The following is a 27,953-nucleotide window of genomic DNA, read 5'->3' as shown; positions in this document are numbered from 1 at the left end:
CGGAGGCTAATTTAACAAAACCATATTGTGGGTTGCTGTCTATCCCTGTCGATAGACTGCTTTCAAGGTAAGGAAACAAATATATAAAGTGTGGAAGATTATGTAATTTCGCTGAGTAATCCTTTAAACTAACTTCTTGATGGTGGGCATTGGCCAGGCAATAGGCACAATGGTTAAGCACTGGTCAACCTGCATTGAGCACCTCCCAGACCAGGAAGTGAAAGCTAAAAGACACAACATGCCTTAATCAGAACTCATCTTCAAATGTGTAGTTGAAATCACCAATAATATTATATTCTTATATCAATACCCATGTCATAATGTTATAATTTATATAATTTACACTACTGCTATTACAGCTTCAAATGCACTGGTTCCATTTAATTGTACATCATACAGTATCTGTGTTATATTCCTGTTTGTAGTTGTGCAAAATGAAATGACAAATTAAATAGTTTCCTTTTGTTGCCTGCGTCGGTGTAAATATTCATTTTGTTTTGTTGGTGCTGATAACAGTGGTGCTCTTATGGTTTTGAATTTGCCATCAAATTGCCCTCTGCCTTGTTTGTATTACAGATCAGCAGATGTTTTTATTCTTTAAAAGTTTCACCCACAAGAACAAAGATCCCTTTGAATCACGTTGTGATTTCATTAACTTTACCAAGTGCCCTTTGAGTACTACGATGTGGGTTACTATTGACCAAACATATGTATCCAAGTAAATCAGAGTAAACTGTAAAGACCAAAAGCACAATCACATATTCCACCAGGAGTCCGAGCTCTTCCACAGCGGGTCAAAGTTCATGTTTATTTCTCTCGACAACAGAACCCATGTGACAATCAGCATACAGTACTTCATTTTCTCAAACATTTTTTTTCCTTCTTCTTCTGTTCCTTTTTCGAAATAAGACAGATGACTCTGACAGTGCTGTGCTCTCTCTACCCTTCACAGTGCTGTGCTCTCACTACCTTTCACAGTGCTGTGCTCGCTCTACCTTTCACAGTGCACATATTCTATACACACACAAAAGAGATTGTACATCGTTATACATTTCAGACCTGCCTGCGCCGACCAACTGTGCGGGGCAGAAAAGTTCATGTTTAAAACAATCATTTCAGAGTTGACCTGCATACAGTGTAGCTTGGCACACACTAACACACACTAACACACACTCACACACACATACAGGTATAAAGGACTCGTTGGGACCTCCGTGTTGATTTCTCAYTGGAAGGGGTACTGCACTGGCTTTTAACCAGTTAGGTTGTTCATGCTACTCCTAGGTTTCCTTTCCTCCATTCCTATAGCACTGCTGCTCATGTCTGCCAATGAATGGACAGATTTGGGGATCTAGCCGTTTATTGGTCTCTCACCCGTCCCCAACATCACTACAGTACACTGCACCTTAAACAACCTCAAAGGGATTCATCGCTTGACGTAGGARCATCCCCCAACACAGATCTATAGTTAGATTACCCAAATCCTAACCTTAACCTAGGAGACCATTAAGAAATCTGGCCCTGGAACAGCTGTTAGAGGCAACTCCTGAGTCACCCATGACTTCAGTCACACCCATATTGCCCATGCAGGTGCATGCTGGTCTATGGAGGACAGGAATAGGAGGGGGGGGGGGGTACATCTAAAACAGTTTGGCAATGCAGACATTGCATTTCTTACGTGCAAAAGATAACCTCTTTAGATGGTGTAGGAGGTAGAGGGGGAGTGGAGGGGTAGCTGGACATGGATCCAGCCTAATTGCGTGTGATGGAGGATGATGGGTAGTGCAGTTTTTTCATTATTAATCTTTACTTTACAAAGCCTTGATCTGTAGGCCCTTGTGTAACCCATGTCTTTATACTTGGGCAGAGCTGTGGCCACCCTATAGGTCCTTATCATCTGATCCCTAAAATGGATGCTGCCAAGCCAATCACGGGGGACAATGCATCACAGACAGCCAGTCACGGATGACGGCATGTCACAGACAGCCAATCATCTGCGATCATACCACCCAGCCAACCAGTGATAACGTATTACATGGCACAGCTCTACTACTCTACATTTTACCCCAAAATATATAAGCATATTTTTTCCAAAGTTATTTCTCAAGCAAGTGCATAATATACACATATTCTGCCGTAAGATGAAGTTTTTGTCTAAAAGTTCAGGCATGGATTGTTCCGGCTGGTTGTTGGTGTGGATTGAGTTCCGTATCTACTCTGTGGGAAGATGCCCTCAATGTGCCTGGCAGAGTAGGAGAGCTGACCTGTGCCAGCTATTACCACCAACCCACATTAGATAACCAACCCTTGCAAAGTGCAACCTCACCCACAATTTACCCCAGCAGGCTGGTTTGGGATAATAGGTTTGTCCTTAGGTTTATCTCCCTGACCCACCATCGTTTCTATCTTAGTGTTGTGTACTATGTACATGCTAGCCAACCCATCTCGTAACACATAAATCCTTGTCAAAGGCTCTGACTGACTACACAGCTTGTAAACTTACAAACTGAAGCACAAGATTCCTGACCTGTTCTCGGACTAAGTATTGTACATACTAGAACATATTTAGATCGAAATACATGGCTCTGATAGAAACCTATGTCAACGTACAACAGTGGCAGTGTGTTGACAGTCAGAAAATCCTCCATTCAAAAGAGTGCTTTGAGTACTGGGACTTCATTCAGCATTTGGCATAAATAATGATCCGTGATAGATTATGCTTTAAAATGTGAAATACCAAAACAAAAACGTAAAAGAAACATTGGATTGCTCTACATCGACACCGTTTTTTGCTGCTTTATCCCTTTTTGTTTAGAAAATATTTATTCGTACTAAGTATCTTACATGGAGTCACTTGAAATAGAAAAATATCAAATATCACCAGTGATGATGAGAAAACATTACAACCTGAACAAGCGGAAATATTGCTATGGTAACCACCATTGTCCTTTGACATCAGCGATCCCCTCCCTGCTCTTATTGGCTGCCCCTGACCCCCGTGATGCGGAGTAGGCCCAATCAGTAGGCACAAAGTCTAGATGGGGGTTGGGCGTGGGGCCAAGTGGGTTATAGTTAATCATTGGTTATAGTCAGATGGCTGTGTCCCAGAACACAGTGGTCTGTGTGGGGTACGGGGGCGGCTGGATCTTTTTGGCCCCGTTGTTCTTCTGCTTGCACAGGTTCCTGTCCGGGTGGTTTCTGTCTGGGGGCCGCTGCCTGGAGCGGATCTCCATGCATAGGGTGCGCTTCCTCTCGATCTGCTCCAGCATGGTGCTGTCCCCACACATCCACGGCATCTGGGGTACCTGGGGAAAAGTGGAGAAGAGCAGTAGGCAACCAGGGAAAGTAAATCAAGCACTTCCCAAGAATGAAAGAAAACAAATAGATATTGATCCAGGTCTGCAGTAGGGGCCAATCTTTTTTATTATAATTTTTTTAATTTCACCTTTTTTAACCAGGTAAGTCAGTTGAGAACAAGTTCTCCTTTACAACTGCGACCGGGCCAAGATAAAGCAAAGCAGTGTGACACAAACAACAACACAGAGTTACAAATGGAATAAACAAACATACAGTCAATAACACAATAGAAAAGTCTATATACAGTGTGTGCAAATGAAGTAAGATTAGGGAGCTAAGGCAATAAGTAGGCCATAGTGGCGAAATAATTACAATTTAGCAATTAAACACTGGAGTGATAGTTGTGCAGAAGATGAATGTGCAAGTAGAGATACTGGGGTGCAAAGGAGCAAAAAAAATAAAAAAAAATAACAATATGGGGATGAGGTAGTTGGGTGGGCTATTTACAGATGGGCTATGTACAGGTGCAATGATCTGTAAGCTGCTCTGATAGCTGATGCTTGAAGTTAGTGAGGGAGATTTGAGTCTCCAGCTTCAGTGATTTTTGCAATTTGATCCAGTCATTGGCAGCAGAGAACTGGGAGGAAAGCGGCAAAATGAGGAATTGGCTTTGGGGGTGACCAGTGAAATATACCTGCTGGAGCGCGTGCTATGGGTGGGTGCCGCTATAGTGACCAGTGAGCTGAGATAAGGTGGGGCTTTACCTAGCAAGGACTTATAGATTACCTGGAGCCAGTGGGTTTGGCGACGAATATGAAGCGAGGGCCAGCCAACGAGAGCATACAGGTCGCAGTGGTGGGTAGTATATGGGGCTTTGGTGACGAAACGGATGGCACTGTGATAGACTGTATCCAATTTGCTGAYTAAAGTGTTGGAGGCTATTTTGTAAATGACATCACCGAAGTCAAGGATCGGTAGGACAGTCAGTTTTACGAGGGTATGTTTGGCAGCATGAGTGAAGGATGCTTTGTTGCGAAATAGGAAGCCGGATTCTGGATTTAATTTTGGATTGGAGATGCTTAATATGAGTCTAGAAGGAGAGTTTACAGTCTAACCAGACACCTAGGTATTTGTAGTTGTCCACATATTCTAAGTCAGTACCGTCCAGAGTAGTAATACTAGGCGGGCGAGCAGGTGCGAGCAGCGATCTGTTGAAGAGCATGCATTTAGTTTTACTTGCATTTAAGAGCAGTTGGAGGCCATGGAAGGAGAGTTGTATGGCATTGAAGCTCGTCTGGAGGTTAGTTAACACAAAGAAGGGCCAGAAGAAGGGCCAGAAGTATACAGAATGGTGTCGTCTGCGTAGAGGTGGATCAGAGAAACACCAGCCGCAAGAGCGACATCATTGATGTATACAGAGAAAAGAGTCGGCCCGAGAATTGAACCCTGTGGCACCCCCATAGAGACTGCCAGAGGTCCGGACAACAGGCCCTCCAATTTGACACGCTGAACTCTATCTGAGAAGTAGTTGGTGAACCAGGCGAGGCAGTCATTTGAGAAACCAAGGCTGTTGAGTCTGCCGAGAAGAATGCGGTGATTGACAGAGTCGAAAGCCTTGGCCAGGTCGATGAATACGGCTGCACAGTGTTGTCTTTTGTCGATGGCAATTATGATATCGTTTAGGACCTTGATCATAGCTGAGGCGCACCCATGACCAGCTCGGAAACCAGATTGCATAGCGGAGAAAGTACGGTGGGATTAGAAATGGTCGGTGATCTGTTTATTTACTTGACTTTCGAAGACCTTAGAAAGGCATGGGAGGATAGGTCTGTAGCAGTTTGGGTCTAGACTGTCTCCCCCTTAGAAGAGAAGGATGACTTCAGGCAGCTTTCCAATCTTTGGGATCTCAGACGATACGAAAGAGAGGTTTAACAGGCTAGTAATAGGGGTTGCAACAATTTCGGCGGATCATTTTAGAAAGAGAGGGTCCAGATTGTCTAGCCCAGCTGATTTGTAGGGGTCCATATTTTGCAGCTCTTTCAGAACATCAGCTATCTGGATTTGGGTGAAGGAGAAATGGGGGATGCTTGGGCAAGTTGCTGCGGGGGGTGCAGAGCTGTTGACCGGTGTAGAGGTAGCCAGGTGGAAAGCAAGGCCAGCCGTAGAAAAATGTTTATTGAAATTCTCGATAATTGTAGATTTATTGGCAGCATATCTCATATCTCATCGAATTACCTGTGCCTCTGGTGCTTGCCTCTGTGGGGTCCCCAAGGGAGAGGGTGTAACTGGGGCAGAGGAGGAGCGGCCATACTTCGGAAGTGCTGGTTTCAGTTCTATAAAGAGGGACAATGCATTTAAATTAAAACATTTCGCTCACTCTTTTAATAGTTTATATTCAACAAAACTAAAAGTTATGGTGAAGCAATACACACTTGTGAGCCTAATCACAATCTCAAACCCTTACCAATCTTCACCGCATTACCAGAATAAATAGTGTAGGCGACTTTGTAGTTCTCTCAGCATGTTTTATGTCTTGTCTATAAGATAACACTTGGAATCACATTTCATTTTATGTTGTGTAGCCTAGGCTTCTAGCTATTTAGACAGTGTGGTTCAAAGGGTACCTGCACCTGGTCTCAGTATTCTCGCCAAAACCAGAAAAAATTACTTTTCTTGAGTTTGAAACTGCAACTTGATGAGAACAGTTGGCCTAGGTAAGTCGCTTATTTCGTGTGAAAATTGTAAAATTGTGTTTGTTCTTTTAATTTTCAAACTTTACTGATTAGTATGAAATATCCTTATAATTAATTCAAATTGTCTTCAAATGACAATCAAGGTGACGGACAATGTGCTGACTAAATTAGCCTAGCAAGCTAGCTAACAAGCGCACTCAAAACATGTTTTATTGTCACACACACCGGATAGCTGCAGTGAAATGTGTTGTTTTACAGCATGTGTCAAACTCATTCCACGGAGGGCCGAGTCACCCGAGTGTCTGCGGGTTTTTGCTCCACCCTCGTACTTAATTGAAGAACCTGACTACCTTTGTTGTATGTACATTTTTGGTTACCCATGTAACCCAGTTAGAGAATGTTCAAATTGTTTGATTATGGATAAGCTACTTGCATGTTATTGCAATCAACAGTATAGCATCTCTAAACTTTGCAGATTATTGTGCTTGATGAGGACATGTTTAGTGCGTGTAAATCATTTACCACAGTCACTTCCTGGTGTCTGGTTGTGTTGAGCTGTATGTGCAATTTCAATTAGGCTATCCTCACCTGTATTGCCAGTTCCCAACATCATTGGCGGACTGCCAGCAGGTCTTCCATGCCGGYTTGGTGTGGCCGTCGACGATTGTTGCCCTGATACACCGTTCTTCTCTTGTGCTTTTGATTGCTCAAAGTTGTAGGTCCCCTTATCTCTGCTATCACGCCTGGGCAAGACATCTGAGCTGTAACCCACCCGGTCTTTGTCGCGCCTAGGATCTACCCCATTGGCACTCTTGCCATAGCTATCGCGCCGGGGGGGCAGTTCTGAGCCATTGCAGCTTCTGTCCTTGCTGTCACGCCTGGCTTCAAGGCCATGTCTGGCTGACTCTTTGATGTCCTGTCGGGGTAAGAGCTCCATTCCATTGTAACTTCGTTCTTTGCCCTCTTGTCTAGACTCCAGGCCATAGCTCGCCCTGTCTCGGTCTTTGCTATTACGTCTGCACTCAAGGCCATTTCTGGGTGAATCTTTGCAATTTTGTCTGGGTAGGAGCTCTGGTGGCTGATCAATTCGTTCTTTGCTGTCATGTCTCGAATCCATTTCGTTCCTGGTTCGGTCTTTGCTATCTTGCCTGGGTAGAAGTTCCGGTGGGTTCTGGTGGCTGAGCCTTTCTTTGCTGTCATGTCTGGACTCCACACCATTCCGGGGAGAGTCTTTACTGTCCTGCCGTAGTAAAGGCTCCATGCCGTGGACACTTCTGTCTTTGCTATTGCGTCTAGGCATCAATTCTATGTTATTGCAGCCCCTGTCTTTGCTGTCCCGTCTGACAGGCGGGGGCTCAATACTAGTGCAACCCCTATCTTTACTGTCTCTTGTCATAGGCAAGGGCTCCACACTATTACAACCCCGGTCTCTGCTGTCCCGTTTCATAGGCAGGGGTTCAACACTGCTACAGCCCCTGTCCTTGGTGTCGCGTCTGTGAGAAGAAGACTCTTTGCTACGTTCCTTACTCTCCCGTTTGGACTCCTTGCTCTCCCGTTTGGACTCCTTGCTGTGACTGTGCCGCTCCTTGCCGTCACGTTTGGACTCGCTGTTAGGCTTACTCTTGGACTCGGCTGTAATAGAGGAGAAACACAGTCAGACACCATGAAATAGCACGTTTCTTTAAGTCCGTTGTTGTTAGTTAGGCCTAGTGGTATCTACTGTTATTTCCTAGGAGAAACACAGTCAAATACCTTACAATACCAAGTTCCTGCATGTCCTTGCCAATTAGTTAGTAGTATATTCTGTTACTTCAACACAAAATATCTAGTAAACATAACCTATCTAAAAATATTTTTTTTTATTAAAGCACTGCACTAACGCTATACGGCCACTTGGTTTCACCCATGCACTGTGGGTGCTATGAACCACTGGGATGAGACGAGGTCCTTTTGCCTGAATTACTGGGAAATGCTGTTGTTTCACTTGACAGATGTCGTGGAGACATCCAGGATGTGAATTGCATAGACACTATTATCAATGGGTAGGTAAAGGCTCAGTAACCGCTTTCAATGCATTCTTATTTAAACACATTTATTTGCTGTTTTAATCTGTCATATTTGGAGAAATATTTCTAAAACATTGCAGTAGGTATATATGACAATTGTAATGTTCTATCTCTCTCTGCTCGTCTCTCTCTCTCTCTCTGTTAGGCTAAAGGACAACACAGAACTGTGCATCAATAAGACATTACTGCATATGCATGAAGAGGACAGAGCCAACAAATGATCCCACAAGCCAATTAATGCTAAGAAATACACAGAATTTGCATAAAAGGCTAGATGCAAACATTTGCCAGAACCACCAAACAAGATGTCCTACATTCAGGGAAGATTGTGGTGTTACAATTCCAGGAAGTCAGCAACTGTCATAGATTGGGTCTTCTTTCTCTCTCCTGATTGGTGACTGTGAAGCTGTTTCCCTGATTGGTTCAATCTTTACGAGCTGATTGGGCCAAGATAGGAATAGAACTCTCTGATCAGGTGTAAATGTCTTGGTTGTCTCTTAGGAAGCCTGCTGCTGCTGCACATGATCAGTTGGAAGCTGGAGTGACCTGCGCTGCGATTGGCCCACTTCCCCACAGGGAGGGATGCTGCAAATAAGAGAGGCTCCTTCTTCTGTTGCTATGACTGGGTTGGAGTTGGTGGTTGCTATGAAGCTCTCGGAGTTAAGAACAGATTGACACGTGCCCAGTCATTTTTTATGTATAGCCCTAGATAGGTTCAAATGCACTCAACCAGTGGGAATTCCCCCATGGAGTTAGTTGCTGTGTTAGATCTCTCTCCAAATCATCAGCCAATCTGGTAAAAACCCAATAACGCACTTCACTGCTCTTGTGACCATAATTAAGTCCTGAATACCTGCACACGGTTTACTCTTCTACAATTTGTTATACAGTATTGTGTGCATATGCAATGCATAGCCTATGTGGTTTCAAACACCAATTCATATTTTATTCCTTTGCATTAGGCCCATTTAAATTTCAGAGCGTGTGTCAACAGGGGTCGTCAATTAGGAGGAAATCAATGGCGGAATTATGCATAGAAATTCAATAAATATATCCATGATTGAATATAAAGATTACAGGATGGTCGACGAAGCATGAATACGGAAAACCGGTTCTGAAGTTTTATAAAAATGTATTCATCTCCGGAGTTGGGTAACTATCTGGGTTCACCATTTGTGCAATTTTGGCACCGTACTGCACTGCATTGGCCTCCTGTGTTTAAACATGTTTACATATTTAAGAGTAATGCTGTGCGGTGGCTTAATGCCACTGCAGGGTTTGCGAGGCAGGCCGACCGCTTTACTCCCTAATCCGGGCCAGATTAAATCATATGATCTGTATCAATCTATGTTTGGTGGGAATAGATTAAACGGGCTCACGGAGGAAATGCTTGCAAAGAGCCACAAACACCCACCGCAAACATCAGCAGCAGCATCTCCTAATTTAGCGGGATTGGAAGTTTGTTTTACCAGATGAAAAGGGGTTTATATTAACGCGACACTGATGAGAACACTAATAAATCATTTCACCAACAAAAAAAAACTCGAACCATTGCTGTAGTCTGTGCATCAATGTGTCAACAAACGTGTCAAGGTTACACTGTGTGGGTTATGGCATGGCAGTCCGTTTGGATCAGACTGGATAGTGGATACCTGTGGAGGAACTATTTTGTTACTCTACCTCTATGTTGATACTGACTGATTCTGTAACTAGATTGACAAATAGATGATGCGTTGATTGACTGACTGATTGACTGACTGAATGAATGATTGACACTCACTCTCCCCGGGCTCCTTGGACTTCCTTCCGCTGGTGTTCTTCTTCATCATGTTCCTACCGGCGGTGAACAGGTTGGTCAGCTCGTCCAGGGGGCTGGTCGGTGTGCGTGAGCGCCCCGTCGACACGTTCTGCATCGACCCATGCAGCCTGCCCCCGGCAARGCAGTCCTGGGGCGGCGAGCCCTTTCCGTGGGGCGTGGCAGAGGCGCTGCGCGGCAGCCCGCCTGGGAAGGGAATGGGGGTGTCGAAGGGTGGCGCACGCATCAGGCTGAGGGGAGTTAGGCAGCGGCCCATGCTGACGGGCGAGGGGCAGGCTGAGTGGCTGCGCTGATAGCCGTGCGCCGAGGAGGCCGAGGACTTGTAGAGGGTGCAGGGCAGGGGCGGGGCCGACGAGCGACCCGACACGGTCAGGGTGGGCGTGGCGGTCAGCTCCCGGCGTAGGTGCGCCAAGGGGGGCTCGGAAGAGGAGGTGGGTGACTTGCTGTAGGCACCGGGGTTGTCCATCATGGGCAGTTTGGTCAGTGCATCCAGAGGGGTGAGCGGGGACTCGTCTGAGTTTGGCGAGCACTGGGCTGGCGAAGGGGGGAACACCAGGAGAGGCGGCCGGTGGGTTAGCAGGTTGGGGAAGGGCGCGGGAATGTCGCAGAGGGGGATGTTGCGCGGAGTGGAGCAGCGGCTGAGGGGCTCAGGGTCCAGTGGTGCCGGGGTGGGGCAGGCGGAGCGGCATCCCGGGGGGTCCCAGCGGTAGTCCATGTCATCCAGGAGGGGGTACTTCATCTCCTCATACACCGACTCGTCCGGCTCCTCGTCCTCACTCTTGGGCGCCTCTGTTTGCCCCCCGCCCCCAACACTGGCGCCCATCTCGATGTAGACGGGCTCATCCGAGTCGGAGTGGTGGCTGGGGCTCTCGTCGCTCGGCGGCGAGGGGTTGCGCTCGCGCTCCGCAGAGGGGGAGTGACCCTTGCAGCCTCCGTGCTTCCTGATGTAGGACTCATCGAAGGAGGTGCTCAGCTGGGTGTTGGGATTCCTCCTGGGTTTGGGGGGAGGGACCCTCTTGCAGTCTTCGCCGCAGCCTTGTGGCGCTGAAGGAGCAGAGAAACAAAACGCGTTAGCCACATCACAGTAAAGCTTCACTGTATTATTACGTTTTACATGTCTTTGTTTTTAGGTCAGATATGAGGTAGTGTAGTAGTTAAGTGTATCTGAGTCAAACTGTGTGTGTTTTTTCAGGTTGGTATGACAGTGAATCCATTTGGGTCTTGTATATCACAGCCATATAGAGACAGGTGTTCCTTTAGGCTAGATATGTTCTGGTTACAGTATATTGTAGCGCAGAGAGAGAGTGTATTTCTAGGTCAAATAGTGTAGTGTATTAGTGTGTCCCTTTTTCCCATTGGTCAGATGGAAGATAAGAGCTGGAACATGTCTCCTTCAAACTGCAGATTTTACACCTTTAATAATTCAGACGCCAGATGGTCCAGGCGCACGCTCCTCTCTATGACTCACCACCGCCATCTCGACACACACACACACACACACACACACACACACACACACCATTCATCCCTTTGAAATCTTTCATATACAGTACATCCATAACCTCAACCCAACCTCAACATATTCACATTCATAGTCTCTGAACTTAAATCTCTCCCTACTACACACACAGGCAAAGGGCAAATGTGTTGTTTTCCTCCAACAAGTGCACATAAAAACACAGGTTGCACAAACACAGGTTGTAAATTCAACAGGGCTTAAGATCCCAGCACCACTTTCTCAACCAGATAATGAGATGATAATAGGATATATATATATATATATATATATATATTTTGTCAGTTGAACAACTGAATGCATTCAACTGAAATGTCTCTTCCGCACTTCACCCAACCCCTCATTTGAGCACAGTCAGCTGTGGTTCAGTGTGTGTGTGTGTGTTTTTTTCAATTGTTGATGTGGCTATGTGTCAGTGTAACTTGTGTCTCCGCACTCGGATGCGTGGCCTGTTATTACTATCATTATGCTAACTGGGTTGCATGGTGGATCTTGAGATCTGTTTCGCGCACAGATGATGAGTTCATCCTCCCCCTCCTCCCTTCCCCCGCTCTCTCGCCCCCTCCCCCGTAGCGGATGTGTTTACCCACACCCCCTCTCCTCCTAGGGGAAAAGGAATCTAGGTCAATCGCTCCTCCTGAATGAATTCTGCTTCCGACTGGCCCCTCCCCCCTGCTCGGCGCAGAGCCTGCTCCGGCTCACGCAACAACCCTTCTTTCTGTGATGGACACCCCCACACTCCGACGGCGATTGGCCCGGGACGCCTTAGAGCTCAACCGTTGCCGCCGCTTCATTGGCCCTCGCTGCCTGCCTCTGTTCTGATTGGCCGGGCTACGGGGGGTCTTGTTTCTGTGGGATGGTTGCCGTGGTGCAGAGGAAGATCTGTGCGCACACAGTGATCCCCTCCAATCTGAGACAGCCAGGGCAACTCCCTAACCAACCATCACATTGGCACACACGTCAAACTGCAACGCAGTCAAATGCGGCCGTATATTCACCTTTAAGTCTCTCACAGCCCTTTAAGACTATAAGACTTTAATAGCCTGTTAATTTCTTCACTTGTTGTTTCCTTGCTTAGCAGGTGTTCTTTGTTTCTGTCAAATATTTTTTTGTTTTCATGCTATTTGATATAGGTCTACAGCGGAACAGTGATTGAATTTATGGCTCTTATGCTCTATTGGTTTACATCCCAGTATCCACAAGGCCACACTACTGATTTTATAGTGAATAAAGTTAAAACAAATCATATCTGATTAGAGATGGTTGAATGTCGATCCATTCATTACCTTGTCTCTACTTACATTTTCTATTCCAGTAACCATCTTTTTCCCAATGTGTCCCGCTTCCGTCATTCGTTTCATTCATATGTTTTCCTTTGAGATCTGCTGTTATTATTCAATTCAGGGGAATTGCCGATTGCATGCAACAACGACTTACAGTGACCTCTGACACTTTTTCCTCAGAGCGGATCACTTTTGTCTACCTGGTGAGGATTCATGCTAGAGCCGATCACAAAGTGGATATAGGCTTAACGAGTCACACCAGGACATCAAATTCAGATCTCTCCGGATGTGACCCATTCTCGGAGCACATTCTCTTGCAAAATGTAAACTGGATCTTTGTGGGCTTTAAGGAGAAAACGGATGAGCAGACACTGTAGAACACAGACACTGTAGAACACAGACACTGTAGCACACAGACACTGTAGAACACAGACACTGTAGAACACAGACACTGTAGAACACAGACACTGTAGAACACCGAGACACTGTAGACACAGACACGTGTAGCACGACAGAGCACTAAGACTAGTAGACACAGACACTGTAGAACACAGACATTTGTAGAACACAGACACTACTGTAGCACACGGACACTACTGTAGCACACAGAACTGTAGAACACAGACACTGTAGCACACAGATACTGTAGAACACAGACACTGTAGAACACAGACACTGTAGAACACAGACACTGTAGAACACATACACTGTAGAACACATACACTGTAGAACACAGACACTGTAGAACGCAGACACTGTAGAACGCAGACACTGTAGGTTGCACATGCTGTGGGGAGGCATTTTCCAAACGGTTAGCTTTCGACAGCGCATCAAAAATGAGACCGGTCACTTTGCACGCACCCTTCCAACCTCCTCAAGCCTGAATGAGTTAGTAGAGTCAGGTTGTGTTGCTGTGAAATCCACAGGAGGTTGGTGGCACCTTAGTTGGGGAGAACGTGCTCGTCTTAACGACTGGAGGGGGGGGGGGGGATCTAACACTGCAACATGTCCATGAGGGGAGGAGAAAATATGATGAAAAGAAAGCCTGCACGCACATCCGCCATCCAACAATAGTGGGAAAAATTGGCCGACTGGGCCTACGTAAACCCCATTCACGACCGTCAGGAGCAGTGAGATTGAATGGCCAAGCAGAGCCTCACTCACCGGAAGCCAATGTTCATCCGCGTTGCTACACTCAACCTCATGTACACTCACTGCACTCTGGCTTGTAAAGGGCTCATTCAGTCCCACTGCAGCGGACGGTCATTTGTTTACGGAGTGTGGGCCAAATTGTGTTGTTGTTATGTAAAGTCAGACAGGAATGCTGTACAGTGCTGTCACACATAAACCACTCAGTGCGTATTGTAGTGTTTCTCAGAGTGTTTGTCAGGTCTTGTGTGTTTGTGTAGTTGCGTGTTGGGTAGTATTTTTTTCATAGTTGTGTACTAAGCCCATGTTGCCTTAGCTACGTTGAATTACAGGCTATAGCTAGGTAGTTTGCTTAGCTAGCCGTGCCATTCCATACTTACCATCACAACTGTCCGGATTGGCCCTGCAGCCCCTACAGACCAAGGTGGGGCTGTGGTCCACTGTCTCAGAGGAAATGCTCAACTTGGTAGCCGGGTCCCTCCTGGGTTTGGGTGGGGGCTGCTTGCGGGACGTGGGGCTGCCCACTTCCTCCTCCCCACCGCCGTTACTGCCCCCACCCACCGAGTGTAGGGACTGGGAGCGCACAGCGAAGCCCGGCCCGCAAGCAAGATAGGGGGGCACGGGCATGCGCTCCGGGGGGGGTGGCATTGTCATGGAGCCCATGCGCAGGAGCTTCCCCTCAGTCACCACCTCTTCGCCCGTCCTGAGAGAGAGAGAGAGYYAGAGAGAGAGAGAGAGAGAGAGAGAGAGAGAGAGAGAGAGAGAGAGAGAGAGAGAGATGTTTATGTTATGATACATGATGACTGATCTGGAATCTGATAGTATAGGTGCTCGTGTCATAACACACGACGGTACGTAGAACCATCTTTGCATTCGACATAGAAACAATTTATTATGGATGGAAAAACAAGCAAATGAAACCACACTGAGCACTATAAAGACAAAATGTCTTGCTTTCAAATCCAAAATGATTGATCCAGAAATGATAAACAATAAATCGATCAATCTTTCATTCAAACAGTTGTAGTAAGTTACTGTGACAAAGATGAATCTATAAAGATAATTCGAAAACTGAAAACATCACCGATACATCAGTCCTTCCCTCACCTCTGGAGGTCTGCCCTTTCACAAGAACTTGAACCAAAAATAGCACACAGAGGTCTACTTCGATGTTTGTTTGTGCACGTGTGTGTGTTTCCGCTTGCCCTACTCTCTGTGCGAGTGCTCAAATGATGCGAGCGTCAACAATGAGAGCCACATTAGTGCCACTCAGCCGAGAGAATCTCTCTGTGGGTAGCCATTGATTTGTGTTTAACCCTGGGCATGGTTAGCTCGGCGCTCCCAGCCGCAGAGACACAATGACACGATGGAAGTCTCCCCACTCCAGCCACCATCGATCCCTCTTTAAAAACATGGATGATTAGCCTGAATGGAGTGGTTCATGTGGCAGGATGGGGCTTTAACAGTCACAGGACTGTAGAGTTGATTTCTGACTCTCTTTCTGCCAGATGGTGGGGACTTTAGCTTCATTTCTAGTACTATTTTTATTTATTTAGAAGGTCACCAGCAAACAGAATATATCATGGCGAAAGTTTAAATAAAGTTTGGAGATGATGAGGCGGACAAAAATAGGAAGTAGTCTAGTTGGGCGTCTGAATATTGTTTTTGGTCTTAATTATTATAGCCCTATATCATCAGATATTGTCAGATACAAAAATGTGTTGATTGTGGTACAGTATATGGTCAACACCTTGAATTCATTTTTTTTAAATCAGAGTAAATACCTGTAAGTCAATTGAACACACCAAAAACAAATAGCCTAACAATTATTCTCTCTCCAACCACAAAACTAGAGAACTTTTTTTGCACATGCACACACCCACTCACACGGGGGCCATTCAAACTGCTGTGCATCATCCGCTGTGTTGAATACGTACTACCTCCCTACTCGTGCATCTTTCTCTGTTGGTGCTCAACTCCAACTCAAACACCTCGTTGCCCCGATGCAGAGTTTTCACAATGTCCGTGGATGAAAGTTGAACCGCAATTAATGCAACCCTGGTGGAGACAGTACTCCAGTTGCAGAGTGCCTCTTTGAAAAGGTTACAACATTGGAATGACCAACTTTCCAAATTGTTTTGGACAATATAGAATGAATGTCCCATCAAGACCAATTGGACAGAAACAGTGATGTTGATATATTAGTATTTTAAACCGTTTTTGTCCAGTTACTGTCATTGAGGGGAATCGATCATCTGCACTGAATCAGTTAGTTAAAGGAAAACCAACCTAAAACCTTTTCTGTTTTTGGTATCTTTTGGTGGTTTAGCCCACATAGTGGAAATTAAGTCCAAGAGTTTATCCATACATTAAGTCGATGCGTCAGTCAAAATGCAAAGTTGGAAGATTATTGTGACATTAAGTGGCATTGTGTGCGTACAAATGCTTGAATACATGCATGGGCGGGGGTGGGTGGATGTTTGCGTTTTATGTGTGTGTGTGACTTTGCTGACTCCCACTGACTCCAAGCCAGCTGCTGAGCAGCAGGAGCTTGCAGGGCTGGGTTCATTGGTCAGGGGCTTAACTTTGCCTAGCAACAGGGTACCCACGGAAACCAGACACAAAGCCTGCTGCTGTCCAGCTCCGCACAACAAACGAACACATGAGAGACTACAACTCCCAAGTCCTAAACTTCCATCTGTAGTTATTAAAGGAAAAATCCACCCAAAACCATTCATTCCTCAAATTCACAGTGTTAAAAAACACTAATATTGTGAGAAAAATATTTTTTGGTGAACAAATGTTTAATTTTATTGAAATACTAAGATTGTATGCAACATCTGAAAATCGTTGTGGAAAACTGTTGCAGATCAAGTCGACTACAACACGCGCAATGCTCTCTCAATGGGCTGGCAGGCTAGCAAGCTAGGTAGCTAGCTAGCAAATGTAGCTACACACAACAATACCAAAGTCAATATCAGCTTGTGAAGTAGCTAGTTAGCTGTAAAATCGCCTAAACAAACAGCACTATAAATGTAGGAGTCTACAATCTCACCATGTTCAATCTACAGATCGGTGTGCTTCGCAGAGTCTGACATTCGCAATGGCCTTGCAATGCACCCTGGACCGAAGAGGCAGACAAATAGGAGACATGTGGAGGACCCACTGTTAAATTACACATTTCTCAAGGTAGGAATATTGGAAAAATATTAGAAATGGCTCCCGCGTTATGACATCAGCCAGTACTTTGCAAAAAGTCGTATTCCTTATTAACTTCCAGTCTAGAGCAGCTTTATCGCAATGCTATGTCATTGCGAATTTCTGCATGCTTGAACGGCAATAGCTCAGATACACACGAAGACATGAAATGACCCCAGGAATCGATAGAACATCGCTCAGAGATGTAGCATTCAAAATGGGGGACTCTTTCCTTGAACCTGTAGACCTCCCTTGTGTACAGCTATATGACACCTACCCTCCTCCTCCAACTATCAAACCTATCACACACCACCTGAGGGTTCCAGGACCTCAGGTTATGAATCACTGCGGTGGACCGTGCCAGTCACGCACATGATAGAGGTAGCATTGAGCCGGCATTTTCAAGACCAGGGAGGGAAAAATCACACAGCTCTCAGTGTGTATTCCTGGTCATGCCTTGTGCCCAGAGGAGCTTGGCACCAGCTGATGTTATGTAGCCTAGAAGACAGTGCCTGTTTCAAACACTCTCTTTAGTACTTCCCTATTCTTTTTTGACCATAAACACACTAACCATGGTATCTGAATGGCAGGAGTTATTTTTTCCCCCCATGTACACTGTTAAAAATAAAGGTTCAAGTTGAAACCAAATAAGGTTCTTTAGGGCGATGCCATAAGGCAGGGCTGCCCAACCCTCTTCCTGGAGATCTACTGTCCTGTAGGTTTTCAGTCCAACCCTCATTTATCATATCTGATTCAGCTAGTTAAGGTCTTGTTGAGCAGCTAATAAGTAGAATCAGGTGTGTTCAATTAGGGTTGGACTGAAAACCCACAGGACGGTAGATCTCCAGGAAGAGGGTTGGGCAGCCCTGCCATAAGGGAACCATTTTAGGCTCTCTGAAGAACCTTAAATGGGATGGTCCTTTGAAGAACCACACACACTTAACACCTTATTGTTGAGATTAATTTGCATATTTCTCAGGGTGCCTTTCAAGTACATTTTTGAGTTACCAGTACCACCAATGACTGTGTTTGCTAGTGACAGAGACATGGTTGTTGCGTTCATACATTTTCAGTCCTGTGGCCTTCACCATGTGAAATCCTAAGTGAATGTGTTATCATTAAATATATATTTTTTAACACAGCATAATTCATAAGGCTTATTTTGAGACCCTAGTTTTACCCTAATACAGTGGCCTGAAACTCATGGTTTACAGGCCACATCAGGCCTGAAAGTCACATTACGCTGTCTTGCAAAGTGATGTGTAATTCCTATTGGAATCCAGGAAGAGCGGGGATAGCCAGCATTTGCTTTCAGAATGACTGCCAGGGTTAGGAAGACTAAGATATGAGATGATATAAAGTGGAACAATCATTTCAGTAATGGGTGCAATAGACTCAGTCCATAGTAACAGATTGAATTAGTTTACAAAAATGTATGTTATTTATATTTGAGTAGAATACGATTAATTAATCAATCGTGTACATGCAAAAACATAGATATTGAAACAAACAATTCTTAAAATACACCTGCAGTAGAGCATGCTGGGAAATATGATAACGATGGGCATGGTTTTGGTTCAACTTTGGTTATCGTCACCAACACTGGGGTTATTTTACACCACTGAGTGTTAATTTAACTCTTTACGGTGTTAATTTAACTCCTGAATCAACACAAAAAAATGTCACACAGAAAAATCAACACTAGTTAACACTGGCCAATTTGCTGTATGCTATGAAAGGGACACATCTGCAGGCTTCCATCTGTTTCAAGAACCTTTAAGAATTCCGAAGAACTGTAGATGTCCCATCAAGAACCCTCCACTTAACTCAAAGGTTCTTTCTCGGCCAAGAGTTCCCCAAGGAACCTTACCAGCTGAGGAYGAACCCTTTAAGAACCTTCATTGTTTTCAGTGTAGTAAATCAAGTAACGAGTTGTAGCTTTTGCTTTGAACTCATAAACGCTGCAGAAATTATTATAATAATGTCGTCACATTACCCTTTTTCATAATCATTTGTTACTTCATTAGAATTACAAAAACGTTATCCACGCAATGTGGAAATATGGCTTCACTATAACATGGTGGTACTTAATTCATATACTCTGCAGAAATGACAATAATAATGTAATCATAATCATACGTAATAATAATTAAGCTCTGCTCGCTCACACACAGGTGTCTGCAGGAAAGCACTCATGAACATAAACACATACAGAACTGTGTATGTACCAGGTGTGTAACTGGTGGAGTGTATGTGTGTGTTATTTATAGGATCTTTGCCTTGCCCAGTGATTGGCTGGAACTTAGACCACAGGTGCACATGGAACAGTTGGATGAAGGGTTGTCGTCGGGCAGTTCTGGCTCTGTGTCAGTAGGCTACTTGAGTCTATGTGACATTGAATGCACGATAAGACACCAATAAAATAACAGAACTAAGTTTGTGTGTGAGGTTTGCCGTGCATATCAATCTGTGTGTGTGTGTGTGTGTGCGTGCATGTGCACGTGTGTGCGTGTGTGACAACACACACTGAGTGTTATGGACAGACTTTTTCCCCCTTACAATTAATCTCACACATAAACCCAATTATTTTGTTTGTTGGTGACATATTGCACATTCCAAGTCACATAGAGACACAAGTAGACACAGAACCAGAACTGCCCGACAACAACCCTGTGTGTGTATATCCCTGTGTGTGTGTGAATAACTATTCCTTCAGATACAATGGAAACACAAGTGAGATGGCATTGTAGGCAGGAAGACCCTCCTCACTCAAACCAACTTGGTGATCTGATTGGCCTGCGGCTGTTCCAGCTGTCACCAGGCAGAACACATCTCCTGCTAGCGAGCTCTTCACACTTAATCTCTTTCTAACAGGTTTCTTTTCTCTCCCCCTCCCTCTCCTCTGTCTCTCTCTCTCTCTCTCTCTCGCTCTCTCTCCCGTTCTCCCTCGTTCTCTCTCTCCCGTTCTCTCTCGTATATCTCTCTTTCTCCCCCGCTCGATCTCTCATTATTTTTGCTTCTCTCTCTCCCTCCGTCAGTTACTGTAAAAATGGGTCGTCTCATTGACCTACTTATAGGCCTCGTCAAAAATCCAGCAATTTTTTTTATACTCTACCTCTAGCTACTGTGTATTAATATTTTACATTGACAACAGCTGAGAGACAGATAGAGAGATATCAGGACACTAGATAGCACTTTCATCAAGGCAGCACCTCCCTTGGAATGGGTACAAAGTTAGGATGACTTCAGACTCGCTGTCGGCGTGCCAGGTAACTTTTGCTGCAATGTGCTTAAGTGAAAAGTTCTATGAGTTTCTTGTGCACTCCCCAGAACGTTTCGTCATACGACTGGAGGACCTAGGACTTCGTGCTTCAAAACGCGCACTATTGGTTTCTCAAATAGCACTTGCTCATAAACGCTTCTCATGTAAACGGCGTTGTGCATAGAAACATTGCAAGTGCAGAGAACATATACAGTTAATGAATGGAAAAACGTTACACTGCTGGCACCTACTATAATATTAGGAGTCAACTGTAGTTGATGTCAGATTTACTATCAGAAGAAGACACTAAATGGCCAAAGCTGCACATACACTGCACATACTCGACACTCTCTACAACATTTGCAGAGCTTAACAGGTGAAAACAATCAATGCCATACAAGGCTTAAAGAGTGATGACTGTTCAGAATTGCAACACATTTCCTAGACCTAGAAAATGTTGCCAACACTTGTAGAATGAGAATCTGTCGAGGAACTCTGCTACCACTGTTAACATGTAGCATTGGAAAGCACACACAACCAGACGCCTCTCTATCCACCTGCTGTCATCTTTTATGGGCGAACCGCCTACTTGTTCACACACAACCAAAGCACGCCGTCTCCACGTGCTGCCCATGTCGTGCAGCCACTTCCTATTCGCTCAGCTTCCGGATGCCACGTGGTGCCGCTAACATAGCCCCAAGTAAGGACAACCAGTCTCCTCTGCCTCACTTTCACCTGGACAGAGGGTGAAAGAGGACGCAAACATTTGCAAGACACTACTGACTATTCCAATGCAAATTCCAATGCTTTGTAGGAGTGTTTGTAACCACTGTATCGGACGACTGAAATTACAAACTCTCAGTTCGTAAATAATATTATGTACATTATATATGACTGGTTTTGAGTTTTGGCCCAATTTTGGGCCAAACTCTTCCATCATTAGCCAGCTAACAAATATAGCCTATAGTTCTGTTGATAGACCCTACATTAAAAACAACCTTAAACCAATCACACACTTGTGCATTTATGTCCAATATTGAACGTGGGCTCATCCATCAATCTCCCTCATCCACAATCTCCCTAAATCTAGCCTGGTCCCAGATCTGTTTGTGCTCCTATGGTTGTTGTCATCTGTTTCTGCCTTCTTGCCAAGTCCTATTGTTGTTGCCATGCCAAACCAATGACCATAAGGGTTGGCTGTACGGCAACAAACAGATCTGAGACCAGGCTACCTTAAAACTACTCTCCGTCAAGTGGAGCAGGCAGGGACGACCTCTAGCCAAGGACAAGTCCCAAATAAGTCAGTAAATGATAAATTAACTCTACTCCGTAGAGAGGCCCGCACCGACACACTGGCACCCCAAAGTATAGCAATATGCAATGGCTTAAGGGGGACACACACACACTGTGAGCTCTTAAAAGAAGGGACTGAGGCCATGTTACACACTCAGAAACTCATACATACACACAACCACACACACACACACACACACACACAACACACACACACAACACACCACACACACAACACACACACAAACACACACACACACACACACACACACACACACACACACACACACACACACACACCACACACCACACACCACACCACACCACACAACCACAACACACAACCCGACACACACCACTCAAGAAACCGCATACAGTACACACATCCTTTCCTCTCTGTTGTGTATGGAAACTCAACAGTGTTGACCAACGCAGGACAAGCCATTGCTCCAAATCAGAATGGCACACCACAGCGCCGGGCGGAACTTTTAAAATCCTAACATCGCTGAGCCTCTCACATTAAGTGACCGTCTTCCCTGTTGTGTTTTTGTATTGCCGACGTAGTGGTGTGCACTGTGCCCACTAAACGATGTGGCGCAGACGTGGGTCACACACTATAAGATTCTTCCCTTTGTGGTGAGGATTCTCGATACCACGCTGTCTCACTAAAACAAGGTTGTGTTTAGATAGCTAGAACGAGCTATGGCTCAAAGCAGCCTCATAAACGTTTTCAGTCAGACATTCACGCTTGCGATACAGAGTTGAAATATCTAGCCAATACATTTAGAATTTAATAACATTGTGTGGTTAAGAGCTTGTCAGAGTCATTTCCCCTGCTCGAGTGTACACATTCTGAGTGATGCGAAACAACTTCATCATCTCACTGGCTACTGCAGATCGCAGTTCTCAAATCTTGTCGTTGCATATCTCACACTTCAAGAGCATTGCGGATTTTGTGCCGATAAATTCGAACATGTTTCCAAATACCGGGACGTCTGAGACTGCTCAAAGACGGGTCAAAGCCCTCAGATTGTGTCTCTGACTCGTTCGCATCAAACGAGGGTTGGCGGCGGCCGCGCGCCCCAATTAGGCAACGACATGGGGATTTTGTCTCCGATCTCAAAAACTTCGGGGCCAAAATCACATAGTGTACACCCAGCTTAAGGAAATGGAATTCCGAAGGCCTCCTTGAAAGATTGGACAAGGTGCCATAAGGGCTTGTTTAGGCCGGTTTCATTGTCTTGGAGGCTTGGGTTAGCTGTAATTGTAAGAGGTCCGTGGCATCGGCAGCACAGTGCAACAACTTAAGCCTGTGACTTCACAAGCATGTCATGTCTAAGTGGATTTATATATAACTGGACAAGCATGCGGTGTGTGTGTGTGCGCGTGTGTGTGTGTGTTTTGAGGTGTATTATAAGATGCATGATGGTCTTTGATGCTTTGTTACATGTAATGTTAAGTCCTCACACTAGTATGGTGTGACATCTCACATCTACAGACAAGCATGACGTGCCTGTGCATGTGTATTATTTCTCAAAGGTCTGCGGCCCAGGTTTTGGAAGGAGTGTGCTGTAGGTGTACGAACACATTTTAAGCCTCCTACCTCTTAATGGCTTCTTCCTGTTTTCTCTTCTTGTCGTTTTTCTCCTGCAGGTAAATCCTGTTCCTCTCATTCCTGGCGTGATCCAGGTTCTGAGAGACCAGCCCGCTGTAGGCTCTTAGTCCGCTATCTTCAACATACTGGAGAAATCTCAGAGTTTCTTCCTCTTTGGAGCTCATCATTCTTCACAAGCGATCCGGCAGCCTTCTGCGAGAGGAACATAGCGTAGTGTTAATGACAAATATGGCATAGTGGCTCGGTGACGTTTGCGGTGGCTGGTGGCTGTGTATGGGCGGGGTTTTTTTTGCTTATAAAGGGCTGTTAGTATTAGTGGTAACAGTTGCGTCATGGCTGCGACCACAAGTTTCATCATGTTCCCCCCCGGAGCATGGGAAACGTATAGTACAAACGCACAACTCTGAAGGGGCCCCACAATCTAGTCGCTCTGATAAATGGCTTCAATGGATCAAGAACTTACGGATGAAAGAAGGAAAACAAATGACACAAAACCGAATGACAGTAGCCTTAGGCTTAGGATGAAGCAACATACAGTACTGAGAAGTCCTTCAACGTCATGTGCTGTGCATACAGAATATCAGGCATGTTACTGCATGCATTTATGTGCATTCCTGTGGTTTGTGCTGGATTTACACGTAGAACTGCTGCGATTCCTGATCAAATAATCTGGCTTGTGCTTTTGCCTGCTTCTCCACCAGATTATTCTTTATAAGATTCCTCCACAAACAGTTGTGCGTCACTGGCGAGCTGCGTGAGGGAGGATGCTCCATTGAAAAAAATGACTCTTCCCTGACGTCTGCTCGACTGTTATCCCTTTGCTTTCGCTCAAATGAGAAGAATGGACGGTGAATACAGCACTGTTTGCAGCCACATCCAAACACACCATTGAGCATCTAATGATGTGGTGTGGCGATTCAATGTGTGCGTAGATGCAGAGTGTACACTGTGCATAGATGCTGTTTGAGAGGGAATGTGTGTGTACCGGTATGTGTGTGTGCAACAGCACAGTGCATCCTGCAGGAGTCTGTAGCAGAAGAGAAGACAACGCACACTTTTATGTAGGTCAATGTTTTCAGATAAGCCTAAGAGACTCATGCTGTTTACGTGTGAGCGGCACTGAGTGGACTGTGTGTGGAGTGGGGGGAGGGGACCTGGGGGACAGTGTGTGTGTGTTTGTGTGTGTTTGTGTGTGACCGTGTATGAGCACATATGCATGTGTGTGCATGTGTGTGTGTGCGTGTGCGGTGTGGCGTGTGTGTGTGTGTGTGTGTGTGTGTGTGTGTGTGTGTGTGTGTGTGTGTGTGTGTGTGTGTGTGTGTGTGGTGTGTGTGTGTGTGTGTGTGTTGTGTTGTGTGAGACTGTCTGTCTGCCCATGTGTGCATGTGAGACTGTCTGTCTGCCCATGTGTGCAAGTGAGACTGTCTGTCTGCCGTGTGTGCATGTGAGACTGTCTGTCTGCCACATGTGTGCATGTGAGACCGTGTGTGAGTCAGAGAGGTTGGAGAGCAGCCAAATGGATGGCATGGCTAACTTAGAAAAGACCAGAAAATTGTCTGGCAATCATACCTCTACTGTCTGTTCTGTCTGTCCATGAATAACCTCGACGTTGGGGTTAGTGAGTTTAACTGCATGTGGGGCAGTTTGTTCCGGTTTGCTCCAGAGACTACTCATTTTTAAAGGGCCCAGTTTTGAATAGTGTCACAGAGAGACGAGAGACAGACCTCATTTACAGTACTGTGTTTAGCTCGTAGCTGGAGCGCTACAGTTGATGCTGCCGAATTGCATCTCATAGTTGAAGTTTATCATGGTGCACAGGCACAGAGTATGGATATGGATATGTGAAGTGGATGTGTTCAGTGCAGAGGTAAAATTCTGTCAGTGAACATGAAGGGGGGGGGGGGGGGGGGCTATGCAGGATTCAAACACTGCTGGAGCTGAATTAAGCCTGCCTCTGTAATCCCTGTAAGCCTGCAGCGCTGTGCAGCGCTGGCATCAGCTTGTTTATCACACGGTTTTTCAGTAAAACCTCGCAGCCCTGTTTCTCCTCCTATGGTCCTGCACAGTTCATCTCTTCCCTTTCTTTCACCTCTTTCTCTTATCTTTTCTCTCTTTAAATCAGCTATATCTGTTGGAGAAGCTCTCTCTCCCGTGGGGGCAATTCTTCACTCAATCTTTTCTCTTAAAATGATGTTTTGCTGCTCCGAACCTAACCCACATCCTCTCTTTCCCTCACTATACCTCACTTTTTCTTGCCCTCTCCATCTTCTCCTCTCCTTAGGTGACATTGACTGCAACAGTTGGTCATCCAAAATGGCCTTTTCTCAAAACGGGAACGAAAGTGGCACACTACGTCCGTATCTAGGCAACGGTGGCACTGGGGGTATGGGGATATTCTCGAGCGGTGTCAAAATTGCACAGCCAGCTCAGTGAAAACCATCACTCATCATACAGAGGATCAGGTAACAAAAGTGAACCCTATGAAATCAATGGCACTGTTTGCTGACGACACAACAGTGGTAGACCTGATCACTGACAACGATGAGACAGCCTATAGGGAGGAGGTCAGAGACCTAGCAGTGTGGTGCCAGGACAACAACCTCTCCCTCAATGTGAGCAAGACAAGGGAGCTGATCGTTGACTACAGGAAAAGGAGGGCCGAACTGACCCCCCATTAATAACATCGACAGGGCTGAAGTGGAGTGGGTCGAGAGTTTCAAGTTCCTTGGTGTCCACATCACTGATGAACTATCATGGTCCAAACACACCAAGGCAGTTGAGAAGATGGCACGACAACACCTTTTCCCCCTCAGGAAACTGAAAAGACTTGGCATGGGTCCCCAGATCCTCAAAAAGTTCTACAGTTGCACCATCGAGAGCATCCTGACCAGTTGCATCAGCGCCTGGTATGGCAACTGCTCGGCATCTCACCGTAAGGCGCTACAGAGGGTAGTGCATATGGCCCAGTACATCATGGGGCCAAGCTTCCTGACATCCAGGACCTATATACTAGGCGGTGTCAGAGGAAGGCCCAAAAAATTGTCAAAGACTCCAGTCACCCAAGTCATAGACTGTTCTCTCTGCTCATGCACGGCAAGCGGTACCGGAGCGTCAAGTTAGGACCAAAAGGCTCCCTAACAGCTTCTACCCCCAAGCCATAAGACTCCTGAACATTTAATCAATGGCCACCCAGACTATTTACATTGACCCCCCCTCTTGTTTTTACACTGCTGCTACTCGCTGTCTATTCATAGTCACTTTACAAATTACCTCGACTAACCTGTAAATAGCCTCGTTATTGTTATGTCATTTTCTTGTGTAAAATTGTATTACATTTTTTACATTTTGTTTATTTAGTAAATATTTTCTTAACTCTATTTCTTGAACTGCATTGTTGGTTAAAGACTTGTAAGTAAGACCTTCACGGTAAGGTTGTATTCTGTTGTATTAGGCACATGTGACAAATACAATTTCATTTGATAGGTTAGGGGAAGGTGTGTGTGTGTGTGTGTGTGTGTGTGTGTGTGTGTGTGTGTGTTTGTGTGTGTGTGTGGTGTGTGTGTGTCGTGTGTGTGTGTGTGTGTGTGTGTGTGTGTGTGTGTGTGTGTGTGTGTGTGTGGTGATACTTACAGTGGAGCTGTGTCCCAGCTGACTTGAGGAGGGCCAAAGCGGTGTTCTCCAGGTGAGTCCAGTGCGAGCCGCTGAACAACTCGGACAGATCCTGGAGCATCTGTGCAGAATTCCACTTAAATCCACAGGGAAGTCCAGTAGCCATTGTACGCTCCCGACAGTAAGGCTTGCTCAGAGGAGTCCTCCAGGGCCGGGGCAGTGCCAGCAAGGCCGGTGGATGCCCAGACCAGTGCTCCCTCCCCTGGGTAGCCGGAGAGACCCAAGCCCCCTGTCCAAACGATGCTAGACTCCAACCCAGGGGCCAGCTTCACACTCATCTGCACATGCTACAGAGCACGGGAGGAGGCAGCAGCACTGGACCAGACCCTACCAGCATCACACACACAACCTCAGTGACAAACAGACAGACACAAACAAGCCTCGCACACACTCCTCTTGACTTGCAGCCACTTTCTGCAGAATGAATTCACACGCCGGAGTTGACTTGTTCTTCGTGGCTTTTTCTGTCTGATCCGATGAACTCTCGGCTTTCCAGGTGTGTGTGTGTGTCACAGGTGCAGTTTGTGTCCGTAGTTGAAAAGAAGAGCGGTGTGTGTATGTGTGTGTCAGGGGGTGTTCAGTCGGAGCATCCCTCCACTGCCTCTCTCATCCACACAGAGCTCCTCTCTGCTAGCCTGAGCCACAGCAGATGAGTCCAGGCTTCAGAAGTGTGGATCACAACACAAAGAACACGCCTACTCTACCTTCCTCTCTCTCTCTCTCGCTCTCTCTCTCTCACTTTCTGTCTCTCGCTCTCTCTCGCTCTCTCTCATTGCCGTACTGCACTCACTGTGTGTCTGAATGTGTTTTTCTCTTTTCAGCACCACGGAGAGCTCTCTAATCAGCTGCCTGGCATTGTGGGTTGGAGTAGAGGGGGTTGGGGGTGGGAGGGGCATTGGTGCCTCCGCTGCTGCCAGGGTGTGTCCTCTTTAGACACAGCCCCCCCCTGCCCTGGCCACCACCCTACCGCTCCCCCCCCCCATCCCCCCCCCCCCCCTCTCGTTCAGCTTGTAAACAAGCCTGGGTTACACACAAAAACACAGCACACAATGAATACACTGACTTACATTCACATGTATGCATTCATACATCCATA

The 27,953-nt window shown here is 45.8% G+C and overlaps 1 protein-coding gene across 1 annotated transcript; it reads right to left on the bottom strand.

The window, feature by feature from the left end:
- Positions 1-780: 780 nt before the first annotated feature.
- LOC111957209 (neuronal tyrosine-phosphorylated phosphoinositide-3-kinase adapter 2) lies at positions 781-27,672 on the bottom strand. Its single transcript, XM_023977975.3, has 7 exons — positions 26,819-27,672; positions 23,177-23,380; positions 14,201-14,523; positions 9,837-10,916; positions 6,579-7,622; positions 5,533-5,630; positions 781-3,305 (listed from the first exon to the last, which is right to left on the bottom strand). Exons 2-7 carry the CDS (start codon positions 23,353-23,355, stop codon positions 3,090-3,092), a joined length of 2,940 nt encoding a protein of 979 aa, XP_023833743.1. The 5' UTR covers positions 23,356-23,380; positions 26,819-27,672; the 3' UTR covers positions 781-3,089.
- Positions 27,673-27,953: the final 281 nt, after the last annotated feature.

Source organism: Salvelinus sp. IW2-2015, linkage group LG32, assembly GCF_002910315.2.
Source record: "Salvelinus sp. IW2-2015 linkage group LG32, ASM291031v2, whole genome shotgun sequence".
Classification (NCBI taxonomy): domain Eukaryota; kingdom Metazoa; phylum Chordata; class Actinopteri; order Salmoniformes; family Salmonidae; genus Salvelinus; species Salvelinus sp. IW2-2015.
Note: the sequence above shows the minus strand (reverse complement) of the source record. Positions and strands in the feature narration are given on the sequence as shown.